The sequence below is a fragment of the Mobula birostris genome, chromosome 15 (genome assembly GCF_030028105.1).
Source record: "Mobula birostris isolate sMobBir1 chromosome 15, sMobBir1.hap1, whole genome shotgun sequence".
NCBI classification, from domain to species: Eukaryota; Metazoa; Chordata; class Chondrichthyes; order Myliobatiformes; family Myliobatidae; genus Mobula; species Mobula birostris.
In genome coordinates, this window is record NC_092384.1 from 15,018,839 (window position 1) to 15,031,146 (window position 12,308).

The 12,308-nt window shown below is 41.0% G+C and overlaps 1 protein-coding gene across 2 annotated transcripts in view; it reads right to left on the bottom strand.

Annotated features, from left to right (window-relative positions):
- LOC140210409 (Y+L amino acid transporter 2-like) overlaps nt 1-12,308 on the bottom strand; it is a 73,883-nt gene that overhangs the window by 42,300 nt on the left and 19,275 nt on the right. For both annotated transcript variants that reach the window (XM_072279346.1, XM_072279345.1), the window contains exons 4-7: nt 11,323-11,448; nt 7,769-7,910; nt 2,280-2,403; nt 450-553 (exon numbers count right to left, since the gene is read on the bottom strand). In XM_072279346.1, coding sequence (XP_072135447.1) covers nt 450-553; nt 2,280-2,403; nt 7,769-7,910; nt 11,323-11,448 — 496 coding nt within the window. The remainder of the gene's footprint in view (nt 1-449; nt 554-2,279; nt 2,404-7,768; nt 7,911-11,322; nt 11,449-12,308) is intronic.

Here is a 12,308-nt window from a genome sequence, read left to right on the forward strand (position 1 = left end):
TTTCTAATTGACAAGAGGGAATTAACAGTTAACAACTGATGGCAAAGATCGCTGTTGGTACCTCAATGGGATGCAATGTTATGAATATTTCTGGTTTGATTATATGGAGATGATTTTTCTCTTTACTTAAACTTTAAATCTTTGAATAACACAACTATTAAAAGTATATACAGATATGTTAAAAAAGTACAGTTTCTGTGTACAGTAATCCTGTAGAACTGTAAGATGAACCAAAGCTATGCAAATGTATACATCATATGAAGTAAAATAATTTCAATACCACATTAATCTTACCAATTGTTAAATTAACCAACTAGTATAAGTACATTATTACAGTTGGAAGTTGCCAATTGCTTCAAAGGCAAATAGGTTTTAATGGATAACATTAAATATAACAAGACTAATGAATATTATTTTAGCATGAAATAAGTCTTTGGCTAAAAACCTACCTTGAGCTTAATATAATTGATGCATTAAGGGCACTATAACAAGACAGAGCTACTGCTATTGAGATAACCCAGTCCATTATTCCTAGTGTATCTTCTGCAAATGCCTGAAAGGGATAGAAATATTACATTCCACACTGTATATTTAGAGTAGCAAACTGATTCCATAATTTTCTTTTTATAAAGTCTAATTAATTATATGAAATTCATTATGTGTGAAAGAAATTTGACTCTACTTGACTGTCCACTGTCGGTTTTTGCTTGGGTCTCATTTCTAGAAATATACCATCTTAAAAGATGCAATTTAAAAATCTTCTCAAATCTTCTACCTTCATGTTGCCTGATAGTTATTATTCTGGAACCCTTAGCTTGATCTTTGAGTTATATGTACTCTACTTTTTTATTTCTCCATTTCTGTCATTCTACTCAAACTAGTTGATTCACATCACTGCTAAAATTTGTTTTAAAACAGAGGAAATGAGGAGCAAAGAGAAGGTCAGGATGCATGGTCGTATGTGAAACCAAAGGCAGAAAGACAGAACAAACAAAAAAGCAATAAAGGTATATTTTAATTACTGCAATAATCTATTTCCATAGATGTTAGTTAAGATTCAGTTTTTACGGCTGATCTTTTAATGTACAGAAAATGTGCAGTTCAGGTAGCAAGATCATGAAGAGATAGATTGTGAGGTTAAGAGTGCATTTTATCATACTAGGGAACTATTCAATAGTCTTATAACAGCTGGATAAAAGTTTCCATTGAGCATGATGGTACATGTACTCAGGCCTTTGTCTCTTCTGCCTAATGGGAGGGAGAAAAGAGAGATTGTCAGGGTGGGTGGGGTCTTTGATTATGCTGGCTGCTTTACCACAGCAGTAAGAAGTGTAGACAGAGCCCATGGTGGAGAAGCTGGTTTCCGTGATGTGCTGAGCTGTGTCCACAACCCTCTGTAGTTATACCATTTTTTATCCAAATTGTGATGGATAAAATTGATGAGGATCAAAGGGGATATGCTAAATTTATTTTGCCTTCTGAGGAAGTAGAAGCACTGGTGAGTTTTCTTGGCGATGGTGTCAATGTTGTTGGACAGGACAGCTATTAGTGATGCTTACTCCTAGGAACTTGAAGCTCTCAACCTTTGTATGTTGATGTAAAGAGGGACATGTGTATCATCTCCTTCCTTAAGTCAATGACCAGCTCGTTAGTTTTGCTGACATTGTGAGAAAGATTGTTGTCCTGACATCACGTCACCTGGCTATCTATATTCTTCCTATACTCTGACTCATTATCACTGTCCCTACTTCCATTAGGTGGCACAGTAGTGTAGCGGCTGGTGCAATGCTTTAAGTCCCAGCTGTAAGATTGGAGTTCAGTTTCTGCATTTGTCTGTAGGGACTTTGTACTTTCTCCCCGTGGCCGTGTGTACTTCTGGTGCTCCAGTTTCCTCTCATCGCATTTCAAAGACATACAACTTAGGGTTAAGTAAGTTGTGGTAATGTTATGTTAGTACTGGAAGTATGTCGACACCTGCTGGCTGTCTCCAACACATCTCAGACTGTGGTGGTCATTGATGCAAACAACGCATTTCACTGTATATTTGAATGTACGTGTGACAAATAAAGCTAATCTAATTTAATTACATTAAATACCCACAGTACTTGTTAACCATTTACACTTTATATTTTATCATCTTAACCCAGCAAAAAATACTTCTCCACGCAGCCATCTTAATTTGAAATTCAACATCCACATTAAACTCAAGTAACCAAAGAATATATAGTCTGAAAAAAAATACTTAAAGCAGCTCAGAGCATTATGATGAATGTACTTACCATAGCTACAGTTTTGCTAGAGATGATGATACTTGGTTCCAACACTATGTAATAACTCAGAATTGTCAGTACATATAAGATGGTGACCAGTGGCACTGAAATAAGAATGGCTAGGGGTAGATTCCTGAAGAACAAGGAAAGATAATAGTGAGCAATGATCATTCCCTCAATACAATTCAGTGTCAAATTAATTTTGTAAAATATGCCACCAAATCTATTCATGAATCAATCATTTGTAAATTGTGTTTAACACCAGCCACAAGTGTTAATAAGGCATGTTTGTGCTGTGTTTGTTTTCATAAATATCTATTTACTATGAAATGTATTAGTGCAATAGCTCATTAACTTCAGAGGTAGAACAGTTGATATTGTAAGATGCATAAATAATGCTGTTTACTCAACACATCAGCAAATAAATGTATCAGAAAAGTATAACTGTTATAATATTTTATGTTGCATATTGTGCATTCATTATTTCCTGCTTTAGGGCAGATTTATTTGATCTTGCATCAGAAATGTATGAAACCAATGTAAATAGAAATTAAGAAAGATTAAAGCAGGCTGGTAAATCCCTGTTCCTTTTTAAACACAATCACACAAAGTCAATGATTATTTTATGATGTAAGATATGTAATTAAAAGAAACAATTAAGAAAATGCAAGAGACACGCCACTAATGATTAAATTAAAATAAATGTTTACCTGAAATGATGTTATTTACCTGAAATACTGTACCACAGGTGATTTTACACTGGTTCTTTCCATAACCATGATTGTTCTTGGCAATTTTCTCTAAAGAAGTGGTTTACTACTGCCTTCTTCTGGGGAGTGTCTTTACAAGACGGGTGACCCAGCCATTATCAACACATTTCAGAGATTGTCTGTCTGGCATCAGTGGTCACATAACCAGGACTTATAATACGCACCAATTGCTCATACAACCAAACACCATCTGCTCATATAGTTTCACATGACCCTGATCAGTGGGGGGGTGGGGGGGGGGGGTACTAAGCAGGTGCTACACCTTGCCCAAGGATAACCTGCAGGCTAGCGGAAGGAAGAAGTGTCTAACACCACCTTTGGTAGAATCGTATCTCCACCCCACCACCCTGAAGCACACGTGATAGAGCTTGAATCTTGAATACCAAAGCAGACTTGAAAGACCACTTCGTGTACTCCTGTTTCTTAGCATTGCCAATATTTCATTTTTAAATGTGGAAAAGCATCAATGATTCAAAGTTATGTCATCACATTTGTGTAAAATAGCTATTAGGAGGCTGATTTAAGTCTCACCATGGGGAATGTAATTTCAATTAATTATATAGATTTCACATAAAGGGCTAGCATCACTGAAGGTAATCTTGATATAATTGGTTTGTTGTAAAAGCCATCCAGTTCATTAATATCCTGTAGGTACAGAAAGCTACCATATTTATCCATATTGGTACAAACCTGGCTCTTTATCCACAGCAAAATGGTTGATATGATCATGCTTTATGTTCTAGGTTATAGAGTTTGATAAAAATAATCAGCAAAAAAACTGACATTCTCTGGCTAAAGAAATCCCTCTTCATTTCCATTCTAAAAAGACACCCCTCTATTCTGAGTGTGTGTCCTCTGGTCTTAGACTCTCTCACCATAGGAAACATCCTCTCCACATCCATTCCATCAAAGCTTTTGTCCATGTAGTTGAGGGAAAACAAAAATCTCACAGAATCTTACCACTCTGTAAATAATATCCTTGAATCTTTAACATTCTCTATATTGGAACCACCAGGACACATGTAAGGGCTTTAATTTCATTGCTTCATGACAAAAGAGCATGGTTAACAATCGTCATTGCTGGGAGTTTTAGTGGTGTGTAAGCCTGAATTAAGACATGAAGCGTTAGGAGATGAATGTAAATTAGGTTTTTTAAAAACTAAACATACTATTTAATAGGTGAAAGAACACTCAGAATTCTTGAGTTAGTTTTTGTAGAATGCTAGCAAGACTGTCAAATCTGTGACATTGGAGATAACACTGCATTTTATACAAATGCCATGTTAATTTGGTATAGGTAGCTTAGTATTGCAACACTTTAAACAGGTATGTTCAAGACTAGTGAATAACTTGTCAAAGTCACAGTAGTTTATACTTTGAAGCTATGAATTATGCTGAACATTTACTAGATGTAGTAATTAAGCATCTGTAAGAGAACAAGAAAAACTATAAACAGGCTAAACCAAAAAACACAAGCATGAGAAAATCTGAAGATACTGGAAATCCAAAGCAACACGCACATTTCGTGTATTTTGCTAAACCAAAAAAAGGAAAAGGTTCCTGGAAAGTGGAATAGAAAAAAAAAACAAGTAGATACAGATGCTCTTAACACGGGAAAATCTACATTTGCTGGAAATCCAAGCAACACACACAAAATGCTGGAGGGGCTCAGTAAGCCAGGCAGCTTCTATGGAAAAAAAGTACAGTCACCATTTCAGGCCAAAACCCTTCAGCTGAACTGGAGAAAAAAAAATTGAGTAGTAGATTTAAAAGGTGAGGAGGGGACAGAGATCCACCGTGTGATAGGCAAAACCTGGAGGGGTGAAGTAAAGAGTTGATTGGTGAAAGAGGTAGAAGGCTATGGAAAAAAGAAAAAGGGGGAGGAGGAGGAGCATCAGAGAGACGCAATGGGCAGGCAAAGAGATGAGGTAAGAGAGGGAAAAGGGGATGGGAAATGGAGAGTGGGGGGGATTATCCGAAGTTTGAGAAATCGATGGTAACGCCATCAGGTTGGAGGCTAACCAACCTGATGGAGGAATTAAAGGTGTTGTTCTCCAACCTAAGTGTGGCTTCATCACAACAGTGGAGGAGGCCATGGATGGACATATCGGCATGGGAATGAAAAGTGGAATTAAAATGAGTGGGCACTGGGAAATCCCACTTGTTTTGGCAGATGGAGCTTGGCGAAGCAGTCTCCCAATCTACGTCAGGTCTCACCGATGTACAGGAGGCTACACCAGGAGCACCAACAACAGTAAATAACCTCAACAGACTCACAGGTGAAGTGTCGCCTCACCTGGCAGGACCATTTAGGGCAACACGCTCAAAATGCAGGAGGAACTCAGCAGGCCAGGCAGCGTCTATGGAAAAAAGTACAGTTGATGTTTCAGGCTTGGTGGTGGGATTCCGTTGGAGGTGGTGGAAGTTTCAGAGAATTATGTGCTGGACGCGGAAGCTGGGGGGTAGGTGAGGATGAGGAACCGTATCTATTGTAGGGTGGCAGGAGGATGGGGTAAGAGCAGATGCGGGTGTAGGAAGGGAAGCCCCTTTCTTTGAAAAAGGACATCTCCTGCGTTCTAGAATGAGAAGTCTCATCCTGAGAGCAAATGTGGCAGAGACAGAAGAATTGAGAGAAGGGGATGGTGTTTTTACAAGTAACAGAGTGGGACAAGGTGTAGTCCAGGTAGCTGTGAGAGTCCGTGGGTTTGTAATAGACATCGGTGGATAAGCTGTCTCCGGAGATAGAGACAGTGAGATCGAGAAAGGGGAGAGAGGTGTCAGAAATGGACCAGGTGAATTTGAGGGCAGATTGGAAGTTGGAGGCAAAGTGGATGAAGTCGACGAGTTCAGCAGGTGCAGGAAGCAGCAACAATGCAGTTGTCAATGTAGCGTCGGAAAAGCGCAGGGTGGTCACCAGTGTAGGCATGGAACATAAGACTATTCCAAATAACCGACAAACAGTATAGCTGGGAGCCCATGCAAATGCCCATTGCTAGCCCTTTTGTTTAAAGGAAGTAGGAAGAGCCAATGGAGAAATTATCGAGAGTGAAAACAAGTTCCACTAGGCGGAGGAAAGTGGTGGTGGAGGGAAACTGGTTAGGTCTGGTGTCTAGAAAAAAAAAATGGAGAACATTGAGGCCTTCTTATGGGGGATGGAGGTGTATTTAAACTGGACATCCATAGTAAAAATGAGATGATGGGGTCCAGGGAATTTGAAATCCTTGAAAAGATCATGAGCATGTGAGGTGTCATAGATGCAGCTAGGACGGGACTGAACTGGGGAGATAAACAATTGGGGTAAGCCGATATGAGTTCAGTGGGGCAGGAATAAGCTAAAACAATGGGTCTACCTGGACAAGCAGGTTTGTAGATCTTGGGTAGGAGGTAGAAATGGGACGTGGGGGGTGCGGAAACAATGAGGTTGGGGCGGTGGATGGGAGATCTCCAGAGTCCATAAAGTTGGTGATGGTGTGGGATACGATGGCCTGGTCTTCCCTAGTGGGGTCCTGCTCGAGGGGTAAGTAAGAGGAGGTGTCTGAGAGTTGGTGCTGGGCCTCAGCAAGGTAGAGGTCAGTACGCCTGACGACGATGGCACCAACCTTATCTGTGGAGTTTGATGGTGAGGTTAAAATTAGTGCAGAAGAAATGGAGAGCAGAGCGTTTGGAAGGAGTGAGATTGGAATAAGAGATGAGTGTTGAAGTCGAGACAGTTAATGTCCCATCAGCAATTGGCAGTGAGAAGGTCCAGGACGGGGTATCCAGGAAGAGGAGGGTTGAAGATGGAGAAGGGGTCTTCGGTGCACGTTGGAGAGTCCTTGCCAAGAAATAGGCTCGGAGATGGAGGTAGCGGAACAACTCAGCGTCATGGCAGACGCAGAACTCACTGAGGTGTGGGCGAAGGGGGGCAAAGATGAGGCCCTTACTGACGACTGAACCTTCTGCCTCAGAGAGGGGAAGGTTGGAGAGAATGGTGAAGACTCGGCATGGATGAGAGCTAGGATCGGAGGGAGGAAGGGGGTTGGTAGTGTTTGGGGGAAAGGAGGTTTGGAGTGTTCAGGGATGGTGGGGTGAAAGGAAGATGAAGTCTCCGAGTGTCCAAGGGCTGGCAGTGGGACCTCAGAGAGGGAAAGGGGAGACGGGGGTTCCAGCAGCTGCGCATGAAGACCAGTTTGTAGGTCAAGGTCAGAGTTGGAGGTTGCACAATTAGCACTCTGGTTGTGAGTCTGGTCAGGATCGTTACAGCCGTTGAGGTCAGCAGCAGGGATCGCAGTCTGGAGACATCAAGGCCTGCTGGCTTTGGAATCAGCAAGTTCGGTGGTCTGTAGACGGACGATCTTCCAACTCCTGCAAGACATGAGACAGTCAAAGAACCGGCGATTGAAACCGTGGATCCGGCAATGGATAAAGAAGCGTACAGGTCCATTACAGGCAGCAGAGAGGGAATCCCGGAGTTGTGGAAGTGACAGATGCTGTTACATATTTTATAACTAGATTGTCAAAAACCTGGCAATATGTGTGGTACAGAGGGATCTATTGAACATAATGAGAAAAAGGCACTACATTGATATTCTCCCAATAAGCTGATGTAGAAATATGCTTTAAAATTTGTTGTTTCGTAAATCATCAGAGATAATTCAGTCTTCAGGGTGTAGTCGATCAATATGGTTCAACGATATGCATAACAATGTAGTTCCACATGTAAAACAGATAAGGTATATACAGTCCTACCTTTCAGAATTTCTAACTTCCTCTGTTACAAAGTTAAGTGTGTCCCAACCAGAGTAGGAGAATAGTACCAAATAAAATGATAGAATGATCTTCCCAGGATCCCACAATGAGCCACTGAATGCAGAAGTGAAATGACTTTGATCTGAAAGAAAGGAAGGAGGAACATGGGAGAAGAAAATCACATATTTCGTTTAACACGCCGTGAAAGAGTATGGAAAAATCTACTATTTTTGTGACATTAAGTATGTATTCCACTTGAAGCCTCCCCCAAGGCAAGGAGTGCCAGTTTGACTGCAGTTATTATAACTTGACTAATAAGTATATTTCTGATTTGTTAAGGCACGAAAAAGTGTTTGCCCAATTGATAGCTTCCGTTTAAGCAGTCACTGCAATACTTAACAACAAAGTAAATGGTAACATTTGTGGATTCCCTTTATTCATAATCAAATATTTTCAAGGATAATGTGTGACTTTTGAGAACACATTGCAGGTGTTACAATACCCCTGTTGAAACATTTCTAGCCCTTTCATAGAATATAGAATAGTACAGCACAGTACAGGCCCTTCAGCCCACAATATTGTGCTGACCCTTCAACCTTGCCTCCCATATACCCCCCCCCACCTTAAATTCCTCCACATACCTGTCTAGTAGTCTTTTAAACTTCACTAGTGTATCTGCCTCCACCACTGACTCAGGCAGTGCATTCCACGCACCAACCACTCTCTGAGTAAAAAACCTTCCTCTAATATCCCCCTTGAACTTCCCACCCCTTACCTTAAAGCCATGTCCTCTTGTATTGAGCAGTGGTACCCTGGGGAAGAGGCGCTGGCTGTCCACTCTATCTATTCCTCTTAATATCTTGTACACTTCTATCATATCTCCTCTCATCCTCCTTCTCTCCAAAGAGTAAAGCCCTAGCTCCCTGAATCTCTGATCATAATCCACACTCTCTAAACCAGGCAGCATTCTGGTAAATCTCCTCTGTACCCTTTCCAATGCTTTCACATCCTTCCTATAGTGAGGTGACCAGAACTGGGCACAGTACTCCAAGTGTGGCCTAACCAGAGTTTTATAGAGCTGCATCATTACATCGCGACTCTCAAACTCTATCCCTCAATTTATGAAAACTAACACCCCATAAGCTTTCTTAACTACCCTATCTACCTGTGAGGCAACTTTCAGGGATCTATGGACATGTACCCCCAGATCCCTCTGCTCCTCCACACCACCAAGTATCCTGCCATTTACTTTGTACTCTGCCTTGGAATTTGTCCTTCCAAAGTGTACCACTTCACACTTGTCCGGGTTGAACTCCATCTGCCACTTCTCAGCCCACTTCTGCATCCTATCAATGTCTCTCTGCAATCTTCGACAATTCTCTACACCATCCACAACACCACAAAACCTTTGTGTCGTCTGCAAACTTGCCAACCCACCCTTCTACCACCACATCCAGGTCATTAATAAAAATCATGAAAAGTAGAGGTCCCAGAACCGATCCTTGTGAGACACCAGTAGTTACAACCCTCCAATCCAAATGTACTCCCTCCACCATGACCCTCTGCTTTCTGCAGGCAAGCCAATTCTGAATCCACCTGGCCAAATTTCCCTGGATCCCATGCCTTCTGACTTTCTGAATAAGCCCACTGTGTGGAACCTTGTCAAATCCATGTAGATCACATCCACTGCACTACCCTCATCTATATGCCTGGTCACCTCCTCAAAGAACTCTATCAGGCTTGTTAGACATGATCTGCCCTTCACAAAGCCATGCTGACTGTCCCTGATCAGACCATGATTCTCTAAATGCCCAGAGATCCTATCTCTAAGAGTCTTTTCCAACAGCTTTCCCACTCACTAGTCTATAATTACCTGGACTATCCCTACTACCTTTTTTGAACCAGACGACAACATTCGCCTCCCTCCAGCCTCCGGTACCATTCCCGTAGACAACGAAGACATAAAGATCCTAGCCAGAGGCTCAGCAATCTCTTCCTTTGCCTCGAGGAGCAGACTGGGGAATATTCCGTCAGGCCCCGGGGACTTATCCGTCCTAATGTATTTTAACAACTCCAACACTTTCTCTCCCTTAATATCAACATGCTCCAGAACATCAACCTCACTCATATTGTCCTCACCGTCATCAAGTTCCCTGTCATTGATGAATATCGAAGAGAAGTATTCATTTAGGATCTCGCTCACTTCCACAGCCTCCAGGCACATCTTCCCACCTTTATCACTAATCGGTCCTACCTTCACTCCTGTCATCCTTTTTTTCTTCACAAAAGTGAAGAATGCCTTGGGGTTTTCCTTTACCCTACTCGCCAAGGCCTTCTCATGCACCCTTCTTGCTCTCCTCAGCCCCTTCTTAAGCTCCTTTCTTGCTACCCTATATTCCTCAATAGACCCATCTGATCCTTGCTTCCTAAACCTCATGTATGCTGCCTTCTTCCACCTGACTAGATTTTCCACCTCACTTGTCACCCATGGTTCATTCACCCTACCATTCTTTATCTTCCTCACCGGGACTAATTTATCCCTAACATCCTGCAAGAGATCCCTAAACATCGACCACATGTCCATAGTACATTTCCCTGCAAAAACATCATCCCAATTCACACCCGCAAGTTCTAGCCTTATAGCCTCATAATTTGCCTTTCCCCAATTAAAAATTTTCCTGTCCTCTCTGATTCTATCCTTTTCCATGATAATGCTAAAGGCCAAGGAGCGGTGGTCACTGTCCCCCACATGCTCACCCCCTGAGAGATCTGTGACCTGACCCGGTTCGTAGTAAAACTTGAAACTTTGCATCTGCTGCCAATGAACCCTTAATAAATTCCTTGAATCTATTAGGTAGTGCACACTGTGGTCAATCTTTCAAAGGGAACAGCAACAAATTTTGAAGTTGCGAGATTAGACTGGCACTGGAGATTATTATATCATCCTGAATGAATTCAATCTTCTTTAACATCCTTGGATTGCAAGTACAGTCTTCATGCCTTTGGACCAGCAGTCACTGAGGCCAGCATTACATTCACAAAGAAAAAGAACAGAGAGGGCATATAATAGTGTAAATTAGAAGATTGTGACATTTTTAAAAACCAACAGAAGGAAACAAAAATTAAAGCCATAAGGAGAGAAAGGATTAAAATAATACAGTAAGCTAGCCATAATATAAAACAGTTTCCCAAAGGTATTTTTTTCAGATATATAAAGAGTAAAAAGAGAGGTAAGAGTGGATATCATTACGCTGGAGAGGTAGCAATGAGGGACAAAGAAATGGCAGATGAACTTAATAAGTATCTTGCATCAGTCTTCATTGTGGAAGACACAAGCAGTATGCCAAAACTTTGAGAGTGTCAGGGGACAGAAGTGAGCACGATGTGACACAATTAACCAGAATTCGCTGTATACGAAGCAGAAAGGGATAACAGTTGTATACCAATAAGGTTAAATAAAAAGGGATGGGAAGAGATTTGCAGAACATTAGCTGACATGGAGAAAATGGGATAAATGGCTTAAATATCTGCATTATAGTACACAGTTCTCTTACCTTGGGCTAGTCTAACAATCCCTGTAATAATAATAATGACTAGACCGACAATTTTGGCAAATGTGAGCACATCCTGGACTCTGGTTCCCCATTTTACGCTGGCACAGTTTATAAAAGTAAGCGTGCCTGTATATGAAAAAGTACAAGTAGATAACAACAGAACAACTGCTTTTTAAATATACACCAGGGGTTGGCAACCTTTTTACCTCTGTGGGCTGGTTCACGTATTAATGAGCGGATGGTGGCCCGATAAATGCCATAAGAAACTTGAAATATGGGAATTACCCATTTAAGTACATTTGGTTATGTTTTACCTCAAAATGAATAATGCATACTAGAACAACATTTGTGCTTAACCAAGGATGCCAATTAGTAATCAAAGAACTCAGTTTAGTTGCAATTTGTTTCAATCAAGGCATCTTTTGAATCTATTAAAAGGACGCAAAGATTCTTTAAACATAAAACGTATGAACATGATGCATTCAATGGTGGTAAATTAAGTATATTAAAAAAGAAAATTTTAATGCAAACAGTCGATAAATCAATTTGAAACTTGATGCTGCTTGTTGCTTGAAAGCTTCTCAATTTTGGGTGTCAGACTTGTTGATGCCAAGAGCAAGACATTATCCAGATGGGCATCAGTCAATCTTTTTCTCAAATGGTTCTTGGTGTGCTTCATTTTTGAAATAATTGCTCACACAGATAAGTGCTGCCAAACAATGATGCCATCTTTTTTGCATGGTCCACTAAGTTAGGGTCTCGTAATGTCGCCTGATATTTGCCACCTTCTTCACAGCAACATTTTCTAGGCAAATGAGACAAACTTGTTTCCTAGCTTGCTTGATGGAGTAGTAATCTAGTGTCCAAGTATCTTGGAAATTTCGGCACTCAGTGTCTACCTTCCTGCGTTTTGCATTCATTGCCATTGGAATTTTTTTCTTCGGTTTTATTTAGAATCACGAGTTATTCAACAAGTATCATAGCAC